General features: G+C 44.3%; 2 protein-coding genes across 4 annotated transcripts; one reads left to right on the top strand and one right to left on the bottom strand.

The window, feature by feature from the left end:
- The first annotated feature begins 201 nt into the window (after positions 1-201).
- On the top strand, positions 202-6,329 carry Elp5 (elongator acetyltransferase complex subunit 5). Of its 2 annotated transcripts, none has more exons than XM_027946932.2 (8): positions 202-458; positions 617-677; positions 765-845; positions 2,259-2,479; positions 4,455-4,558; positions 5,056-5,151; positions 5,260-5,360; positions 5,998-6,329. In XM_027946932.2, exons 1-8 carry the CDS (start codon positions 320-322, stop codon positions 6,110-6,112), a joined length of 918 nt encoding a protein of 305 aa, XP_027802733.1. In that variant the 5' UTR covers positions 202-319; the 3' UTR covers positions 6,113-6,329. The 2 variants fall into 2 exon arrangements, with proteins under 2 accessions (XP_027802733.1, XP_027802732.1); XM_027946931.2 differs by having other exon boundaries at positions 4,455-4,636.
- Positions 6,330-6,697: 368 nt separating this feature from the next.
- Positions 6,698-8,441, bottom strand: Cldn7 (claudin 7). Of its 2 annotated transcripts, XM_027946955.2 has the most exons (4): positions 8,219-8,441; positions 7,262-7,426; positions 7,070-7,154; positions 6,698-6,971 (listed from the first exon to the last, which is right to left on the bottom strand). In XM_027946955.2, exons 1-4 carry the CDS (start codon positions 8,439-8,441, stop codon positions 6,809-6,811), a joined length of 636 nt encoding a protein of 211 aa, XP_027802756.1. In that variant the 3' UTR covers positions 6,698-6,808. The 2 variants fall into 2 exon arrangements, with proteins under 2 accessions (XP_027802756.1, XP_027802757.1); XM_027946956.2 differs by lacking the exon at positions 7,070-7,154 and having other exon boundaries at positions 6,833-6,971.
- Between the last annotated feature and the right edge of the window lie 11,711 nt (positions 8,442-20,152).

Here is a 20,152-nt window from a genome sequence, read left to right as displayed (position 1 = left end):
TATTGCGCAAGCGCCGAAGACGACCGCGGGGCGGGGACTGGAGCAAAGTCTTGAACAGCGTGGGCGGGGCGGAGTGACGTCACTTGCCCTGTGGCTCTGACCGTCCAGGGAGGGATGTGCGACCCCCTCCCCTTCTCTCAGACAACTGTCCCAAGGGCTGTTCCTGCCCCAGTCATTGTGAAAATGTAGGCTGTGGGTATCGTACCTACGTCTGTGCGCTAAGGCTCGGGAGGAGCCATTTCGCTTAAGCTCTCCTGGGAATAATGAACATAAAATCACCTCTCATTCCGGCCTTTGCCAGCTCTTAATTGTGGGAGGAATGAGTGCCCCGCCCTCTCACCCGGAGCGGGCGGGGCTGTGGATCGTGACGCCATCAGAGAGCGTCGTAGTAGGAGTGGGAAGCCAGTCAGAGATGCTGGATTCTGTGTTGGCCCTGGGCGGCCTGGTGCTGCTTCGCGGTAGGAAACTAAGGCACCGGAGGTTCCGGGTCAGATTTATGGGGTGGAAATGGGAAGGAAAGGCCATAGGTCATAGGCTAGGAGTGGAAGTCGCGGTTGTTTTATGAAGGTGGAAACCTCAAGGTTCTCAGTGTTTATTCTGCCCTCGCTTTCCTTAGATTCCGTGGAGTGGGAGGGGCGGGGTCTTCTGAAAGCGCTCATCAAGAAATCTGCACTGCGGTGAGTAACAGGCAGCGTCTCCAGTCCTTGCTTAAGAAGGGAGCCAGTGCCCCACTCTTAGACATTTCCCTCTCATCTCTGCCTTAGTGGGGAGCAAGTCCACGTCTTGGGCTGTGAAGTGAGTGAGGAAGAGTTTCGAGAAGGTTTTGACTCCTGTGTCAACAACCGGTAAGTACAAATTGGGAGAAATTTCATTAGATGTGGGGCCCCTGTTGTTAAGAGACTTTCTTAACAGCAACAAACATAAAAACCCGGTCTGGGTCGCATGCCTGTAATCCCAGTAACTCGGGAGGACCCCGAATTTGAGGCCAGCCTCAGGCAACCTACCGATACCCTTTCTCAAAAAGGGTTTGTGAATGTAGTTCAGTGGTAGAGCGCCAATGGGTTCAATCCCCAGTACTCCCCAACACACACACACAACACAACACAAAGGTAGGTCATATTGTTGAGTAGTAGAGACCAAACTGGAGGATAAGAATGAATACTCTCTGCCTTTTGAGTCATTCAGAATCTGGTAGTGCTTAATTCAACCATGCATTCCAGACTTCGATCAACACTGACTGCAAACTTATGAGGGTTTTGTCCTAGGGGCAGAGGGTTCATTGCATGTGCAAAACTAGGAAGGTATGATAAGACATATCATGAAAGGTGGAAGAGCTTCCCAAAATAGCTGAGGTCATGCAGATAAAGAGGTAACTTGATTGTAAAAGATATAAATTTTCAAACCACTCCTCAAAGTCAGTGGGGAGTGGTTTGAAAATTTGGCAGGAGAGTTGATAACACCATGCCTGTGTGTGTGCTTGCCTCACACGCTAGGCAAACACTCTACCACTGAGCTACACAGCCCCAGCCCTATAATCTTTTTTTTAAGTTATTGAGAATCGAATCCAGTGCCTTACCCATGCTAGGCAAGTGCTCTACCTCTGAGCTACAACCCCAGTCACTGTGTGGAGAATGGATTGGAAGGAGGCAGCCTAGAGACAGAGAGACCAGGTAGGATGGCTATTGCAGTAATCCAGGTTCAGTGTGTACATACTGTGTACCAGTTATAAACCATGTGTGCTGCTATATAGTGGAGATAGAACAGTGAACAACATTGTTTAGAATTTTTTAATATTTATTTTTTAATTGTAGTTGGAAACAATACCTTTATTTTATTTATTTTTATGTGATGCTGAGAATCGAACCCAGGCCCTTGCACATATTAAGCAAGTGCTCTACCACTGAGCCACAACCCCAGCCCTTGTTCTAATGAATTTTAAAGAGAATAATGCTGTGAGGTGACCAAGGTCTAACTCAAGACAGAGGCAGTACAATTGGAGAGTTTAGAACAAATGTAAAAGTAGCTCAGTAGGTAGAATTCCCAGTTAGGTGATTTTGTACAAGTAGCAAAGCCAAGCTTGGAGCTTAGGCTATTGGACGCTAAAGTCTGTGCTCTCAATCTTAGGTTGCATGTCCAAGAGCGTAAGCTCCAATATTTAAGGTATTAGCGAAAATTTAAAAATAGAGCCACAAAGATAGGATAAATTTGAGGTGGCAGGGGAAAGGGGTAATATTATGTCTCCTATTTTCCCTTTTCAGGCTGATTTACTATGACCTCTTCAGAGACCCTCTCAGTTGGTCAAAAACTGGGGAGGCTTTTCCTGAGGGACCCCTGGGAGTCTTGAGAGCCATATGTAGGAGGACAGATCCTGGTCCTGCCACCATAGCTCTTGATTCACTCAGCTGGCTTTTGCTTCGTCTTCCCTGTTCTGCAGTCTGCCAGACCCTCCATGCTCTGAGCCATCAAAACTCCTACCCTGGTGAGAACCCTCCTTACCCTTACATATCTCCACCTGGAAGGCAATATTCCCTTTTCCAACCTAAGAATCAGCATCAAGACTCAGGAACTTGGGAGGCAGAGGCAGAAGGATCACAAGTTTCAGTAAGATCCTGTCTCAAAAAAGGGTTGGGGATGTAGGTTGGTGGTATAATGCCCCCCTGGGTTCAAGCCGCAGTTCACCAGGAAAAAAAAATCCAGCATCAGCATCAGTTGTCTCCAAAGACTTTCTTACATCTTCAACCTTTTGGGGCAAGTTTGTTGTTGTTATTGTTTTTAGTTTTTTGTACCAGGGATTGAACCCAGGGATGCTTAACCATTCATAGCCCTTTTTTATTTTTATTGTGGGACAGAGAAGATGCTAAGGCTAGTCTTGAGCTTGCAATCCTCTTTCCTCAGCCTCCAGAGTTGCTGGAATTGCGGGTGTACCCCATCACACCCAGAATTTTTGACTATAATCTCTCTTTTTTTTTTTTTTTTTAAAGAGAGAGAGGGGGAATTTTTTGATAAAAACAAATAAATAGTTTTTAGTTTTCGGGGGACACAACATCTTTGTTTGTATGTGGTGCTGAGGATCGAACCCGGGCCGCACACATGCCAGGCGAGCGCACTACCTCTTGAGCCACATCCCCAGCCCTATAATCTCTTTTATATGTATGGCTTTATTATTTTTTTTAATGTGGTGTGCAGGATCGAACTCAGTGCCTTACATGTGCTAGGCAAGTGCACTATCCCTGAGCCACAACCCAGCCCCTCTATAACCTTTTTTTAAGTTATTGATAGACATTTTATTTGTTTGTTTGTTTGTTTGTTTATATGCAGTGCTGAGAATCGAACCCAGTGCCTTACCCATGCTAGGCAAGTGCTCTACCTCTGAGCTACAACCCAAGTCATTTTTTTTTTTTAGCATTTATTTTTATTCATTCACTTAACAAACATTAAATACATACAACATATAAGGTTCAATAATGGAAAAATAAAGTCTAACTTTGTAGTTGGGTCCTTGCTCCCTGGGAGCTCAAATTCTTATGCAGATAAGTATACAAGGTAGTCTGATAAAGACTAGAATGATTTAGGAATATATGTACAGGGTACCTTAAAGAAGGAACCATCCTGAAGAGCAAGGCTTAGTCAGACAGATTTGGCCCAAGAGTCAGGAACATTGGGACTAGCCCTAAAGTACACTGTGGATATTAGAATGAGATTTCGAGTTAGACACACCTAACTTTGTATTAAAGTGCTTGATCTCTCAGCACTTCAGTTTTCTCTGTTTAAAAAAAAAAAAAAAAAGTGGGGGATACGATGGTGTTAGAAAAAAAAAAAACACTTGAAATTGCCATATGGCTTGATCTAAAATTGCTGACCTCTGTAAAAACTAAAATGTTGTGTTAATGTTTAGTGCAGAGCCCAACACTCTTAATCCTCCCAAAAAGGGAAAGAAAGGAGGCCCTAAGATCTTAGGAAATTACAAAAAACTGCAAGCAGTACATTGTGTAAGAGATGAAACTGAAAAGTTTGTGGCTATCAGGAGCCAAAAATGTTTATTCCATCCTGAAGACCATGAGGAGCGGCCAGAGTCAGTGGTCCCTTGATCAAATTTGCACTGGAGTAAGAACATGTATGACAAGAAGCTGGGTACACTGGTGCATGCTTATAATCCCTATGGCTCCCCTGCGATCCCAGTGCATGGGAAACTGAGACGGGAGGATCTCAAGTTGAAGGCCAGCCTGAGCAACTTAGACCTTGTCTCAAAATAAAAAAGGGCCAGGGGTATAACTGAGCGGTAGAGTGTAGGGGCTCATAGCTAAGCAGTGAGATTGGCTAGGGTAAGTCAGGACTGTGGCAGAACTCTGATGGAATGTGGGCCTCTCCTTCCTTTTCTTCAGTATTTGCTACCTCACCTCAACCCTAAATGTTCACTACTTTCCTTCATGCCCTGCATTTCCTTTTCTCTCCAGGTGATAGTTCCCCAGTAAAGCAGGTGCATGTATTGGGCCTGCTACATGAAGAACTTCATGGCCCAGGCCTTGTGGGAGCACTGAGCAGTCTTACCCAGACTGAGGTGATTCTGGGTGGTTTAATGGGCCAAGCCTCAGCCCATGTCCTCTTTCGGAAGCCCCAACAGCGCCCAACTTATCAGGTTAGGAGAAGCAACAAGAACAACTAGAAATTAGAGTCAGAAAAAGGGTTGGCATGATGGAAAGAATAATTTAAAAAAATTTTTTTTTTAAATACTTTCCTGTTTTATTTTGTTGGTTGTGTGTGTTAGAGAGACAGACAGGTCGAACCCAGTGCCTTGCACTTTGGTAGGCAAGCACTGTACTACTAAGTTACATCCCTAGCCCTAGAAAAAGATTTTTTAAAAAAAGACTAGAATAGTTATTAGTGGGAAGGAGGAACAAGTCTGTAGGGAGAGACTTAAAAGGAAGGCTAGGGCTGAAAACAATGTGTTCAGGTGATTGGGGGCTGAGGTGAGAGGTCCTGAATTCTCTAGTTTGTTCAGTGGGATGAAAAAAAAAAAAAAAAAACCTTTTTAACTCTCTTCTTTATTCTCCTTAGACTTCGTGGTTTTCCATCCTTCCTGACTTTAGCCTCGACCTCCAGGAGGGGCCTCCCCTAGGGTCCCAGCACCACCCAGATCCTCATACAGCTCTGGTACCTAAAAGCTTGGGATCTGGCAAAAGTAGAATAAAACTGCAGAGGTTGGGAGTGGAGTCAAGGATTCAGGAATGAGGCCAAGTGGCAGTATCTTTTTACCTGCAGGTGGACCCCACAACTCATTTGACCTTTAACCTTCACCTGTCCAAGGAAGAAAGAGAAGCCAAGGATAGCCTGATTCTGCCCTTCCAGTTCAGTTCTGAAAAGTAAGGCTGGAGCCTAAGTGCTTGGATCCCCAGCATCTGAGGTGGGGTGAAGACAGGTTATTGATTAACCTCTCAGACTTTATAGGAGCTAAAGTCCACTTCCAGATATAAGCCTGGGGAGTGGTTCTGTACCCACCCATATCTCCCATAATGGCGGAGGGTCTTCCTGTCTTTTATCTCCATTTCAGCTATGGATGGGTTCTACCTTCATAATTGTCCCCAGAGTAATCTTGCTCTGGGCTGAGCCAGAGCAAACCCTAAGAGGTAACTTTATTCTCCTGCCAGCAGTGCTAGGACATAGGACAGGAAGATGCATGGGTGTGGCAAAGGCTGGTTAACAAGGGCTTGGTAGGTGCCTCTTGTCTGAGCCCAGTGTGTGGGTGGATGAAGCAAGACCGCTGCAGAATCCTTCCCCTCAAGCTGCTAAGAACAGAGCTTTATTAAATAAGAGTAGTACTTATGCCAAGGTCAACTGGTTCTTTCTTAGCCCTAAATAATTTTGGAGGTCAGAGGAGGAACTGGGACCAAGAAAATGACACAAGCCTAGTTTGGGTTGCCTAAGTGAGTCACAGGCACCTCTAAGGGGGTATCCAGACTTGACCTAATAACCACCTCACTAGCACCAATTCTCCCTCAGGCAGCAGGTTCTACTGCGTCCTGCGCCAGGCCAGGCTACCAGCCACATCTTCTATGAGCCAGATGCTTATGATGACCTAGACCAAGAAGACCCAGATGATGACCTTGATATTTGACTGGCCAGACTTGACTACACTAATGGAAATGGGTGGGAGTGGGAGGACTGTGGTCCCAGTTTCTGTACTGCCTTTGTTCCTTTGTCTATGGAGGTCCTACCCTATGAGGTAGGAAGCAGTATCCGATCAGAACAGAAAGTGGGATGAAGAGATAGCATAAGGTGAGGAAATAGGAACAACCCCCCCCCCATACCTAATAAAATCTTTTATTAATTTTTTTTGTTGTTGATAAAAAGGAAATGAGTGGTGGGCAGTGAGAGTGAATGAGGAAAGCCAAGCTCTTGAGTCTTTGGAGTCCAGTCTAAGCATTGGGTCTGAGTCACGATGAAAATTAAATGAGCAAGAGTGGCCTGGCACACAACTGGTCCTCTACAAGGGTTTGAATTGAAGTAAATGTACTTTAGGTACCAAGCTCCCTCCAAGGATCTGAGTGGGAAGAATCAGGCACAGAAAGAAAAGAAAAAGCCTACTTTCCAAAACGTATTTTTTATTACTGTACAAAAAGCACACTCTCCCCACTTTTTGTCTCCTACCCAACCCCCTCCTCCCCAGAGGACTGTACATGGTGTACAGGGATGGAGTGACCAGGAGGCCTTTGTCCTGCACTCTGCCCACAGGCTGAATCCTCTGCCCTGGGTCCTTTGAGTCATTTGGGCATGCCCACAGTTTGTCAGGCTGGGGCATGGGAGTCCCACCTCACACATACTCCTTGGCAGAGTTGGACTTAGGGTAGGAGCGTGGTGCACGGTACACAGCTTTGCTCTCCTGTCCAGGACAGGAGCAAGAGAGCAGTGCACCTCCTAGGAGGACCAGAGCAGACCCTGCCCAGCCAATAAAGATGGCAGAACCAAACTCATACCTGTGGAGAGAAAGGATTGAGATCAGAAACCTGGCCTGCCTCTGCCTTCCTATCCCAAGAACCCATATTTGCTTCTTAGACAGGGATCCCAGACTTACTTAAAATTCACAGGGACGGTGGGGTTATAAAAGTCTGTGACAATCTGATGACCATACCAGGAGCATGCTACCAAGGCTGCAAGACCTGGAGAGAGAATAAGTATTCCAATATTGTGAGGGTCCAAACCAGCACCTTCTCCAACCACCTCCCACAAGGGCGAGAGGAGAGCTGCCTTTGGACCTATGACTCACCTGCTACGATGAAAATGATGCCTCCAGTCATAGCTATACGGGCCTTTTTTACTTTATCGTCTCCCCCACAGCGTGTGCACTTCATACCCATCGTGGCCACAAACATAGCGAGGAAGCCCAGCACCAAGGATAACACCATGAGGGCTCGAGTGGCCTGCATGGCCGCTGCAGAGGAGAAAAGACGCCGTCATTGCTGGAAATGGCTGGCAGTCTTGGCGGGGCGGGCCGCACCCACTATTCCCTGAACCCGCGTCTAGCGGTCGCTAGATTCTGACGCCCTTAGATGTCTAAGGCCCTACCTCCAGCGGGCAGGCTCCCACACCCTCGGGACAACGTAGCCTTCCAGCTCGCGCCCCGCCCTTTCTGCTGAGAAACCCGCCCGGGGCGCCAGGGTTTCGATGAAACTGCTCCGAGTAGGGGGAAGGGTAAAAGGGGGCAGCCAGAACCTGGGCATAGGCTGAACATCCTGATGCGCGTCCCAGCCCTGGTCCCGCCTTCGGGGCCACGGGCCTGCGGCTTCGGCTAATCGTCGGATAAGATTAGAGGCCGCAGGTGGCCGCCCACGTCTGACAAACTGCCCAGCTGCGCAGCCCTCCGTACAGCCTCAGCCCCGACCCCCTTTTGTCCAAACTAAAAGGGCCGGATAACACGGAGGCCTTGGCTGGCCCAGGGCGGTGGGGAGATGACGACCCAGGCTTAGGACTCACTTGCCCAAGCCCAGGTGGAGGCTTGTGGGGGCATTCGAGGAAGAGCGCAGGTTGCAGGGGTATCAGCCCACGTGCGTCCATCAGAACCCCGGCTCGCCCCAGCCCAGCCCCATTGCCCCAGCAAGACCACTTCGACTTCCTCCTGTCCCTGGCAATCAAGGCGCCTGGCCGGGGGACCTCGGCCCTGCCCACACCCCGCCCCACCATCTCGGCCCTGCGCGCGTCCGCCCCGTCGGTCCCGCGGCCTTACCTGGCAGAGCAAGCACCGAGTCGTACATTTTGCAGCTCATCATGCCGGTGCTTTGTGTAACGCAATCCATCCACAGCCCCTTGTACATGGCCTGGGCCGTGATAATGTTGTCGCCTGCGTACGAACTCATCTGCCATTGCGGGATGGCGGTGCTTGCCACCAGGCCCACCCAACCCAGCATTGCCATGGAAAAGCCCAACAACTGCAGGCCTGAATTGGCCATTTCCGCCCTCAAAAAATACGGGACGCCGGACTGGCGACCCTACGAGACAAACCGAATCCGGGGGTCAACCCAACAAGACAACTTGGGGTGGTGTTTTAAGTCACCCAAAGAAGCAAAAATGTTTTTGACCGGATGACTTCAAATCTTCTTGTCACCCGAAGTAAACACAAATCGACCCCTCGGGTGGAGTGACGGTCTCAGCAGAGGGAACAGGCTATGCCCGAAGATCTGGTTTCAGACAAAAGCAGTCCCCGAAGGTCAGGCGGTTCTCTCCGGCGCTCTCAACGAACCCTACCAAACAAAAGGTAGAGGGGCCGTTTGGGTGCGGTTCCCAGAAAGTATTAGGCCTATCGGTCCAGGGATTCGCTGCGCAGGAAAAGTTGCCGGGCAGTGAGCGGGCAGGTGCGGGCGGACAGGTGCGCTGCGCACCTGAGTATATGTAGGGAGTCGGGGACGCGCCCCCGCGGACCGGGAGCGCGGGAGGGGGGGCGGGACCAGAGGGGCAGCCGAGGGTGACCTGACGTCACTGAAGGGACACTCACCTGAACCGGAAGTCCTGGCCCCCACCCCTCCTTGCCCAGGTGAAGAGGAAGAAACCTGAGCACCAGGGTCACGCCCCTCCACTTGCCGGGCTTTAACTACAGGTGGCAACGTCTTCTCAGGAGTCTGAAACTCCCAGTCAGCCCCTCCAGACTGGATTTCCCACTCGCACCAGGGTACCCCTTCCTTCCCTTCTTCTCAACAGGTGCGCTTGGGAAGCTGCGGAGCCAGATCTGGGGAGACGCCCCTGGAAAGGCTCGGCGCCACCTTTTCCCTGCAGGTTTATGCCCCAAGTGTTCTTCGTCCAGCCCGCCTTTCGACTCCACCCTTCGATCTTCTCCTCTTTCTTTTGTCTCCACCTTCAATGGGCCCTGACCCAATCCCGGAAAATCACCCATTGCTGCAGACTTCTTGAAGTTTCCACTCCCAGTGACATCTCCCCAGGACCCCTCCCCTTTACTGCCGGCACCCTCTAGCTAGGCCCTCCTATAGTCAGCGAGCTTCTGGGCACGGCTCTCCAGTAACCCCACTTCCTGGTCCTCTGTTCCAATCCTTGACACACTTAATGCCTGAGCCTGTCAGTATCCCCTCCAACACCAAGGCTCCTGGCAGAGGGCAGAAACCACTGAGATGAGCCTGCAGAGGGTGGGGAGAAGGGTAAGCCTAGATCAGAATCTCGGCTACACCCATCATTCCCTTCCCTTGGAGTCTTTTCAAATTTACCCTCCACTTTCCTCACCCCCTCCCACGGCTAGCACATTTCTCTCCCTTGTTCTTATCCTGGGCGGAACTGTTTGTGTCACTCTACCATCCCCTCACCATTCTGTCCTCCCCAACATCTGGCTCTCCAAAGTGGCCTTTGATTCCACCCTCATTCTTCCACCTCACCCTCACATTCTTTCTCACTCTCTCCAAGCTTCTGCCCCATCCTTCCTCCCAACATCTCTTCCAATCATCTGCTCATTCCTCTCTTTGATCATCTCCCCCTTCTTGCCTTTTCCATTTTGTAGTTTCCTGTTTCACTCCCTCCCTGTTAGTTTACCATTGTACCCAATCTCCAATCCTTTGGAGCCCAGCCCTTTTCATCTCCTTTGTGCACATTACTGCCTCTCCACCCCTTTTTCTTGCTGTTGTCTCCCAGTCTACCTCTCTTCCAACCTCCTTGCACCTTTCATACCCCTTTCTTAATCTGGCTCTCTCATTACATTTTCCTCTCTTCATTTTTTCATCTGTTTCCTCATATCTTCCATCTATATTCTTCTCAAACATTTGTCTGTAAATCTTTCCTTGATTTATTCAATGAACATTAAAGAACACTCTTGTTAAGCTCACTAATCTGCTTTTGTATAAAATGCAGACCTTCATGAACTCTTTGTCATTCATATTTATTGTAATTTTTGATTAGTGGTGAGATTCTTTTTAACAGGTTCCTTCCAGCTCTAAAAGTCCATGTTCCCCTTTGCTTGAGTGTATCTAACACCTCTCCAAGCTCACTGCCACCACTACAGGGTAATCTGGACACTGTAACTACCTCACACCCAATCTCCCCATCTTCACTCTTGTCCTTCTAAAATCTGTTCCCCGGAGTGATCTTTGTTTACGAAATTAGATGTGTTGTTTTCTTTTTAAAATATTTTAGTGGCACTCCTGTGCTCATAGAAGTAAATGCCATACCATGGCTTACCTGGCTCTGTGCCTCAGCCAACACTGGACTTCTCTCTGTTGGTGAAATGTACTATATAACTTCTGGCTCAGTAAAGCATCTTTGAACACTCTGTTCTCTATGTCTGAATACTCTTCTCCATCTACCCCCACCCTCTTTCCTCTACCCAGCTAACTGATTCATTCTTCAGCTATCAGCTCAAATATCACTTCTAGGAAGACTGGCCTGATTGCCCCACCCCAGACTGCTCAATATTCTCATGGCTACGTCACTTTTTTTCAAAGCCTTATCATAGTCTGAAACTATTTTGTGTGCTTATTGATTCAATATGGGTCTCCCTATTGTATGGTAAATTCCATGAGGTTACAGATGTGTCTGGATTTTATCACCAATGAATATTTGATAAATGAATGAATAAATTTCAAATAAATAATATTTCACCCACTGTTCAATAACTACTTTCTGAATGTCTGTCATGTGTGTCAGGCACTATACTTGACCATAGGGATACAGCAATGAACAAAAGAGATAAGGACACTATATTCATGTAACTCATTCTCTAGAAGGAAGCAAGTAATAAAGACATAAAATGGTAAATGTTTTGAAGGCAATGAAACAGGGTAATGTCATGAGGCTGGGTCCAGTCTCAAGGGAGGTCAGAAAAACTTTCTGAAGAAATTACTTTTAAATAATGAGCCAACCAGGAGGGAATCATATTATAAGCAGTAAAAAGAGCAAGTGCAGAGGCTCTCTGTCAATTGTCCCTTTGAGACTTGTCATCACTAATTTAAAGCAGGATTTCTTAACCTTGGCATTATTGACATTTGGAGTCAGATAATTCTTTGTTGTCCTGCACATTCTAGGATAGTTAGCAGCATTCCTGACATCTTTCAATTAGATGTAGTAGAACATTCCCTCACACCCTAGTGCCACAATTGAAAATGTCTCCAGACATTGCTAAATGTCCTAGGGAAAAGAGGAGCGAAATTTGATTTGTCCCAGTTAAGAACCATCAATTTATGACACCACTGAGCATCAGTTTTGTTTCTTTTTTCTTTTTTTTTTTCCTCTTTCTCTAGTAGCCTTGAAATAAATAGCTGGACCCACATGAATTGGATTGGCAGAATATATCATGGTTGGGTTTTTCTAAAAAAAAAAAGAGAGAGAAGAGAGTGATTATATATTAGATCATGATATGAATAGGGTAAGAAGAGGAATAAACACAAAAAAGGGTTGGTGGATAGTGAAAACTGTAGGGTCAATGTTTTAAAAGTCTCCATGAGGTGAAAGGAGTAGGGAAAACATTAGTAAATAAACTAGAAAACCAGGAGGTAGTCATGAGAGGTTGTTGGGTAAAATAACAAAATCATTTAGGGGCCTTAGGGGCCTAAGGAAGGGCTGAAGAGAAAGATCATTAGAGATAAGACTGAGAGGTTGAGAAGCTACAGTTAGATGGATTACCCAGAGGGGTTTGGTTTGGTTTGATTTGGTTTGGTTTTTGAAACAGGTCTCACTAGTTGTGCAGGCTGGCCTCAAACTTCTGGGCTCTAGCAAATCTCCTTGCCTCAGCCTCCCAAGTAGCCGGGACTGCAGGTGGATGCCATTTGCCCACCAACTCTCAGGGATTTTGAAGTCAACAACAATGATGATAGGAAAATAGGTGTAAAAAGGAAGATAATGAGCCAGGTGCTATAATTATCAGTGCACGTGGGTGAATGCCCAAACTCTTCAAGATAGAACTTGGAAGGAGCAGGAGATTTTGAAGAATGAAGGGAGAATAATGGTCTATCTGCAGCAGTCTCAGAGAGCAATACTCTCAACTCCAGATTCTGAGGTATGTGAAACAAGACCCAAACAAGCCTTTATAAAGAGGATTGCCAGGCAGCCAGGCACAGTGGTGCATGCTGGTAATCCTAGCTACTCAGGAGGCTGAGGCGGGAGGATCACAAGCCCAAGACCATCCCAGGGAACTTAGTGAGACCCTATATCAAAATAATAAGTAAAGGGCTGGGGTTGTGCTCGTTGGTAGAGTGCTCGCCTAGCATGCCTGAGGCACTGGGTTTGATCCTCAGCACCACATAAAAAAACAAAATAATGTGTCTACCTAAAACTAAAGATACATAAATAAACATTTAAAAAATAATAATAATAAATAAAGGGTCTGGGGTTGTGGCTCAGTGGAAGAGCACTTGCCTGGCATGTGTGAGGCAGTAAGTTTGATCCTCAGCACCACATATAAATAAATAAAAAATAAAGGTACATCAACAACTAAAAAATATTTTTAAAATAATAATAATAAATAAAATTCAGGCATAGTGGTGCATGTCTATAATCCCAGCAATTCGGGAAGCTGAGGCAGAAGGACCTCAAGTTCAAAGCCAGCCTCACGGGGCTAGGGATGTGGCTCAAGCAGTAACACACTCCCCTGGCATGTGTGCGGCCCAGGTTCGATCCTCAGCACCACATACAAACAAAGATGTTGTGTCTGCTGAAAACTAAAAAATAAATAAAAAATTTAAAAAAAAAGCCAGCCTCAGCAACTTAGCAAGATCCAGTCAAAAATTTATATAACATAAGGGGGCTGGGGATAAAAAAGAATGAAATTGGGGCTGGGGTTATAGCTCATTGGTAGAGTGCTTGCTTAGCCAGTGTGAAGCACTGGGTTCGATTCTCAGCGCCACGTATAAATAAATAAAAGTCCATTGGCAACTAAAAAATATATATTTATTAAAAAAAAGAATAAAATTATGGCATTTTCCAGGTAAATGGATGGAACTGGAATCTGTCATACTAAGTAACATAAGCCAAAACCAAAGGCCAAATACTCTTTCTGATATGTAGATGCTGACACACAATGGGGGAGGTGGATAGAAGTTCATTGAATTAGACAAAGGGGAAGGAAAGGTAGGGAGAAGGGATGGGAATAGGGAAGACAGTAGAATAAGTCAGACATAACTTACACCTGTATACAACACTAGTGTAACTCCACATCATGTATAACCACAAGAATGGGATCCTAATTAGAATAAGTTATACTCCATGTATGTATAATATATCAAAATATATTCTACTGTCTATTTAAAAAGCAGAGGGGCTGGGGATGTGGCTCAGTGGTTAAGCACCCCTGGATTCAATCTCAGATACCATGAAATAAAATAATATATTTTTAAATGGGATTAGGGATATAGCTCAATGGTAGAGTATCCCTGAGTTCAATTCCCAGTACTTCAATAAACCTAAAAAAACAAACAAACAAGAGAGAGAGAGAGAGAGAGAGAGAGAAAAGCCAGGGAAACATGTCTTCCAGACAGCCAGATGTGTCAGTACCATTTAGGAAAGAAATATTCAGGGCAGAGGCTGGGAGTAGTGTCTAAAGTTCAGATCTGTGGAAAGACACCACAGAACAGGGATGGCTGAGATGATACTTTGAGATAAACAAGTGGGTATGGGAACCCAACCAAACTGTTTGTTTCTATGAAAAAAAATCTTCTGGAAAAACTGATAAATGAATGAACTTTGGAATCTTGCAGTACTATTTTAATATTATGCAATATTATTTTAAACTACGGAGGATGGACTGGGGATGTAGCTCAGTGAGAGAGCATATGCCTAACATTTGGGAGACCCTACATTTCATCCCCAGCACCACAAAAACAAAAGCCAAAACAAAACCTTTTGGGGCTGAGGTTACATTTCAGTAACTCTTAGCATGCAAAGGCCCTGAGTTCTATCCTCAAATAAAAAAATTTTTAAAAAGTATTATGAAAATTAATTGAGCTGGGCATGGTGGCACATATCTGTAATCCCAGCTACTTGAGAGGCTGAGGCAGGAGTATCACAATTTGGAGGCCAGTCTGGGCAAATTATCAGACCTTATCTCAGAATGAAATGAAATGAATTGGGGTGGAGATGTAGCTCAGTGGTAGATCTCTTGCCTGGCCACTTGCTGGGTTTAATCCCAGAACTGCAAAGTAACTAACCAAATGAGTGGAATATAATACTGCTATGCCTTATGCATGTAATAAATTTTAAGTGTTCTTTTTCCTTAAAAAAAAAAACTAATTGGTCATCTATTATGATGCTGGTCATACCAAGAAGTTACAGATCTAAGGCAAACAGAATATTCAGGTTCTTGTTTGTTTTCTTTTTGCAGTACTGAGGATTGAATTCAGGAGTGTTCCACCACTGAGCTATGTCTCCAATCCTTTTTAACTTTTCATTTTGAGACAGGATCTCACTGAGTTGTCCAAGCTGTCTCTGAACTTATTATCCTCCTGCCTCAGCCTCCAGAGTTACTGCAATTACAGGTGAGCACCACAGGACCCAGCAGGTTCTAATTAGAATTAGATGAAGCTCAGTAGTAAAGCACCGTTGGGTTCAATTCCCAATATCAAAATAAATAAATAAAATTAAGGAATATTTCAGTGCTGGGGATATAGCTTAAGGGTGGAGAATTTATCTAGGACTGGCAAGGCTCTGGGTTCAATCTGAAGGAGAACAAGAACAACAACAAAAAGATGTGAGGATGCTTCAAGACACTATAGCTAACATAAAAAACTGACCACCTAAGTGTTGGTGAGAGTATGGAGAAACTGGAACTCTCACACTGCTGATGGAAATATGAAATAGTACGTTCACTTTGGAAAACACTTTGGCAGTTTCATAAAAAGTTACATATACATCTATCTTATAATTCAGGTACTTCGTTTTTGTTTTCTTTTTTCTTTCTGTGGTATTGGGGATTTAACCAAGGGGTGCTCTACCACTGAGCTACATCCCCATCCCTTTTTATTTTGAGATAAGTACTCACTAAATTGCTAAAACTGGCCTTGAACTTGCAATTCTCCTGCCTTCTCTTGGATTATAGCCATGAGCCACTGTGTCCAACATAGCCAAGCTATTCTATTCCTAGATATTCTCCAAGAAAATGAAGATGTAAGTCCATACAAAGACACACAGAGATGTTCGAAGCAGCTTTATTTGTAATAATCCCAAACTGGAAAAACCTGCATGTCCACCAACAGATAAACGGATAAGCAAACTGGTATATTCATATAATGAAATATCATTTAGCAATAAAAAGGAATGAACTATTTTGTACATGCAATAAAATACATGAATCTCAAATTTATTATTTTTTGTGGGCAATACTAGAGATTTAACCCAGAAGCAATATAATGTTTAGCTACATCCCCAGCTTTTTTCTTTTTTTTTTTGAGACAGTGTCTTGTTAAATTGCCAAGGCTGTCTTCCAATTCACAGTCCTCCTGCTTCAGCTTCCTGAAGGGGAGGCATGCACCACCATACCCAGCTCAAAATCATTATGTTAAATGAAATAAGTCAGAAAAAAAGAGTACATTCTGTCTGATTCCCATCACATAAAACCTTAGAAAAAACAAATTAGTCTGTAATAACAGAAAGCAGATCTGATAGGTGGGGTTGAAGCTCAGTTGGTAGAGTGCTTGCCTAGCATGTGTGAGGCACTGGGTTCGATTCTCAGCACCACATATAAATAAATAAAATAAAGTCCATCAACAACTAAAAAAAAATTTAAGAAAAGAGAGAAAGAAAGCCAATCTGTGCTTGCCTCAAGAGTTGGTATAAAGGCCAGAAGGAGGGATTATAAAGAAACAGAAGGGGGCCGGGGTTGTGGCTCAATGGTAGAGCATTCATCTCGCACATGGGAGGCCCTGGGTTCAATCCTCAGAACCACATAGAAATAAAATAAAGATATTGTGTGCAACTATAACTAAAAAAATAATTTTTTTTTTTAAAGAGAGACCCAAGGAGACAGGGTATGATGGATATGTGTCTTGACTGTGGGAATAGTTGCACGGGTGCATACATGTTAAAACTTGTACAGTTGTACACTTTAAATATATGTTGTTTTTTGTACATCAATTATACCACATAAAGTTGTTGAAAAAAACAACAGGGCTGGGGTTGTTGCTCAGCGGTGGAGCGCTAGCCTAACATGTGCAAGGCCCTGGGTTCAATCCTCAGCACCACATCAAAATAAATAAATAAAATAAAGGTATCATGTCCATCTACAACTAAAAAATAAATATTTTTTAAAAATCAAATAAGGGCTGGGGTTGTGACTCAGTGGTAGAGCGCTTGCCTGGCATGGGTGAGGCCCTGGGTTCCATCCTCAGCACCACATAAAGATAAATAAATAAAGGTATTGTGTCCATTTACAACTAAAAAATATTTTAAAAAAATAACAATGCAATTTATTCTAAGCATTACATGAATATTATATTATTCTCTTTCATTAAAACCCTAAGATGCAGATACTATTATTATCTCCTTCTCATTTTACAGATGAGGTAAATAAAGCACAAAGAACTTAGGTAGTTTTACAAAGGGCACAAAACAGATCTGGGGCTCAGTTTAGGCAATTTAGGCCCACATTCATACTCAAATGGGCTACTTCTAGGTGATGCTGTCTGAGAGTTTACAGTGTCCTGGAGCTTTCTACACTGCTGATAGCATAGACACTGAACCAGCCATTCTGAAGAACAAGTTGGCAGCACATAGTCACATTAGGTGTGAGAACACCCTATGACTCAGCGTTTCTGCTTCTGCAGATATTTATAAATACAGACAGAGTCATAGTCATAGACATAGACACATCTTCCAAAAAAATTCTAACAGGAAGCCTTGCATAGTGGTGCATGCCTGTAATTCCAGTGACCGGGGAGGCTGAGGCAGGAGGATCATGAGTTCAAAGCCAGCCTCAACTTTGTGAGGTCCTCAACAGCTTAGTAAGACCCTGTCTCAAAAGGGGAGTGGGGCTGGGGATGTAACTCAATGGTTAAGTGCTCCCGGATTCAATCCTGGTACCCAAAAAAAAAAAAAAAAAAAAAAATTCTAACAGAGTTCATAATGACCTTGTATGAAAATATTCATTCATTTATATATATATATATATATATATATATATATATATATATATATATATATATATATATATGTGTGTGTGTGTGTGTGTGTGTGTGTGTGTGTATCCCAAATTGCTGGGATTACAAGCACGTGACACCTGCCTGGTGCCACATTATTTGTTGTGGTTGGGTGATATGGGTGCCCATTAATAGGATTGTTAGTAGGTAAAATGTGTTGTGACTGATCCATGGAGTATCATGCAATAGCTTTGATAATCACAGACCACAAGTGGATTTTACAAACTCAATATTTATTGAAGATAATAAGGCCATGGCCACGGGTATAACTCACATATTTAGCATGTGCAAGGTCCTGGATCTGATTGCTAGCACACGCACACAAAAAGTAAGATCAGAATAAAATATATGACAAGATACTATTTACAGAAATTAAAAATGCCTGCATACAAACGGGGCTTGGTGGCACATGTCTGTAATCCCAGTGGCCCAGGAGGCTGAGGCAGGAGGATCCTGAGTTCAAAGCCATCCTCAGCAGTGGTGAGGTGCTAAGCAACTCAGTGAGACCCTGTCTCTAAATAAAATGCAAAATATTGCTGGGGATGTGGCTCAATGTCAATGGTTAAGTGCCCCTGGGTTCAGTTGCAGTTACCAAAATTAAATTTTAAAAAAATAAAATAAAACTCAGTGCTCCAACACACATCTGTAATCCCAGCAATACATGAGGCAGGTAAGCCTTAGCAATTTAGTGAGACCCTGTCTCAAAATTAAAAAAAAAAAAATTAAAAGCATTGGAAATGTAATTCAGTGATAAAGTGCCCCAGGTTCAATCTAAGTACCAAAATAAAATGAAACAAAAAGAAGACATAGATCAGTGAAGACGATTTGCCAAGAACTGTTATTAGATCAGTCTTCTGCACCTAAGACTAAAATATGCAAACAAAATACAGGGAAGGGACAAGGGGGAGAAGGTAGTGTTGTTGAAGCTAAGTGGTCAGGGATTCCTCCCTGAAACTGGAAGCCAAATGGGAGATGAAGGTGTGGGTTAGGGACAATCCTGAATTTCTTCTGCCATCCAGCCTCTTAGTTCCTTAGCCTAAGGGCTTAGAAAAACAAAAGTCTGCAGGAATTAGCTCTCCAAGATAGTGAAGCTTAGAAAAGTCTACAATGGGATCTGAGATAAACCAGCCAAGGATTACTATACAAGACCAACATGCACATAAACTACAAAGCAAAGCTCCCTGCTGTCATGTAGTTTCTCTTTTCTATCAATTTAGCCTCTTCCACCTTCCCTGTCATTTTTTTTCCTCTTCTTCCTTCAACTCCTTTTTCTTCTTTTAGCTCCTCTTCTATTTCTCCATTACTTTTTCCATACTCTTTAAACTATCCTGTCTCCTTATATTTCAGTTCTGACTTGCTCTTCCTGATTCCACATTCTCTGGGTTTAAACACCTAGAAAGGTCCATCCCTGAGAAACATCAGGAATGAAACTTGTCCCAAGTGGCAGGTCAGAACCCAGAGCACTGGACCCCAGCTCTGCACCCACTCACTGCACTGCAGTCTGTGCCCCCTTCCTACTCTTCTTTTTAACTCTTGGCACCTTGCTCTGCTGATTTTCTTTCTCCCTGACCTTCTCCTTTGGTAGCATTCCAGCATCCCTGATTCTCCTTTTACCTTCCTGATCAGTCAGTCCCTCTCCTACCAGCAATCTGTTTTCTTCCTTCTGCTTTTAAATGATTGTTGCCATCCATATGCAATAGACCCTTAGTGCATTTATTCAACAAAACTTTGTGGGCTTTTTTTAATTCATTCAACAACAACAAAAAAAGCTGAATATTAGAGATACAGAGAAACAAGATGACTTTCTACCCTTTGCGGCTGAATTACAGAAAGGAGGGGAAATGAATGATAACAGACTATGTGTAAGAACACACACCTTTCTGGAGGAATGTCCAAGAAAGCTTCACAGAGGATGGGGAGTTTTTTTTTTGTTGTTTGTTTGTTTTTTAATGATGAATGCAGGACCTCAGGCTTCCCAGGTTGCAGTGATTCATGTAGCAAAGGCACCAAGTGAAAGAGCACAATGGATTCCAGTACATGAAGCAGTTAGGCCTTGACCTTCAGAGGAAAGGATTAAAGGCAGGAGTAATAGATAAGGCAGAAATGAAAGCAGAAAGGCAGGAGGGTTTGAACTTGACAGGCAACAACAGAAATGTAGTGACTTTGGGGTACTGGGGTGAGGTTAGACATTTTTGCAGTACTAGAGATTGAACACAGGGAGCGCTCTGTCACTCTACTACATCCCCAGCCCCCCCCCCCTTTTTTTTTAAGAGAGAGAGAGAGAGAGAGAGAGAATTTTTTTTTTTAATATTTATTTTTTAGTTTTCGGCGGACACAACGTCTTTGTATGTGGTGCTGAGGATCGCACCTGGGCAGCACGCATGCCAGGCGAGCGCACTACCACTTGAGCCACATCCCCAGCCCCATCCCCAGCCCTTTTAATTTTTGAATTTTGAGACTGGATTGGAAATTGAGAGCCACCTGCCTCAATCTCCAGAGTCGCTGGGATTACAGGCGCCCACAACAACATCAGTCTTCCAATTTGA

The sequence above is a fragment of the Marmota flaviventris genome, chromosome 17 (assembly GCF_047511675.1).
Source record: "Marmota flaviventris isolate mMarFla1 chromosome 17, mMarFla1.hap1, whole genome shotgun sequence".
Lineage (NCBI taxonomy): Eukaryota > Metazoa > Chordata > Mammalia > Rodentia > Sciuridae > Marmota > Marmota flaviventris.
Note: the sequence above shows the minus strand (reverse complement) of the source record. Positions and strands in the feature narration are given on the sequence as shown.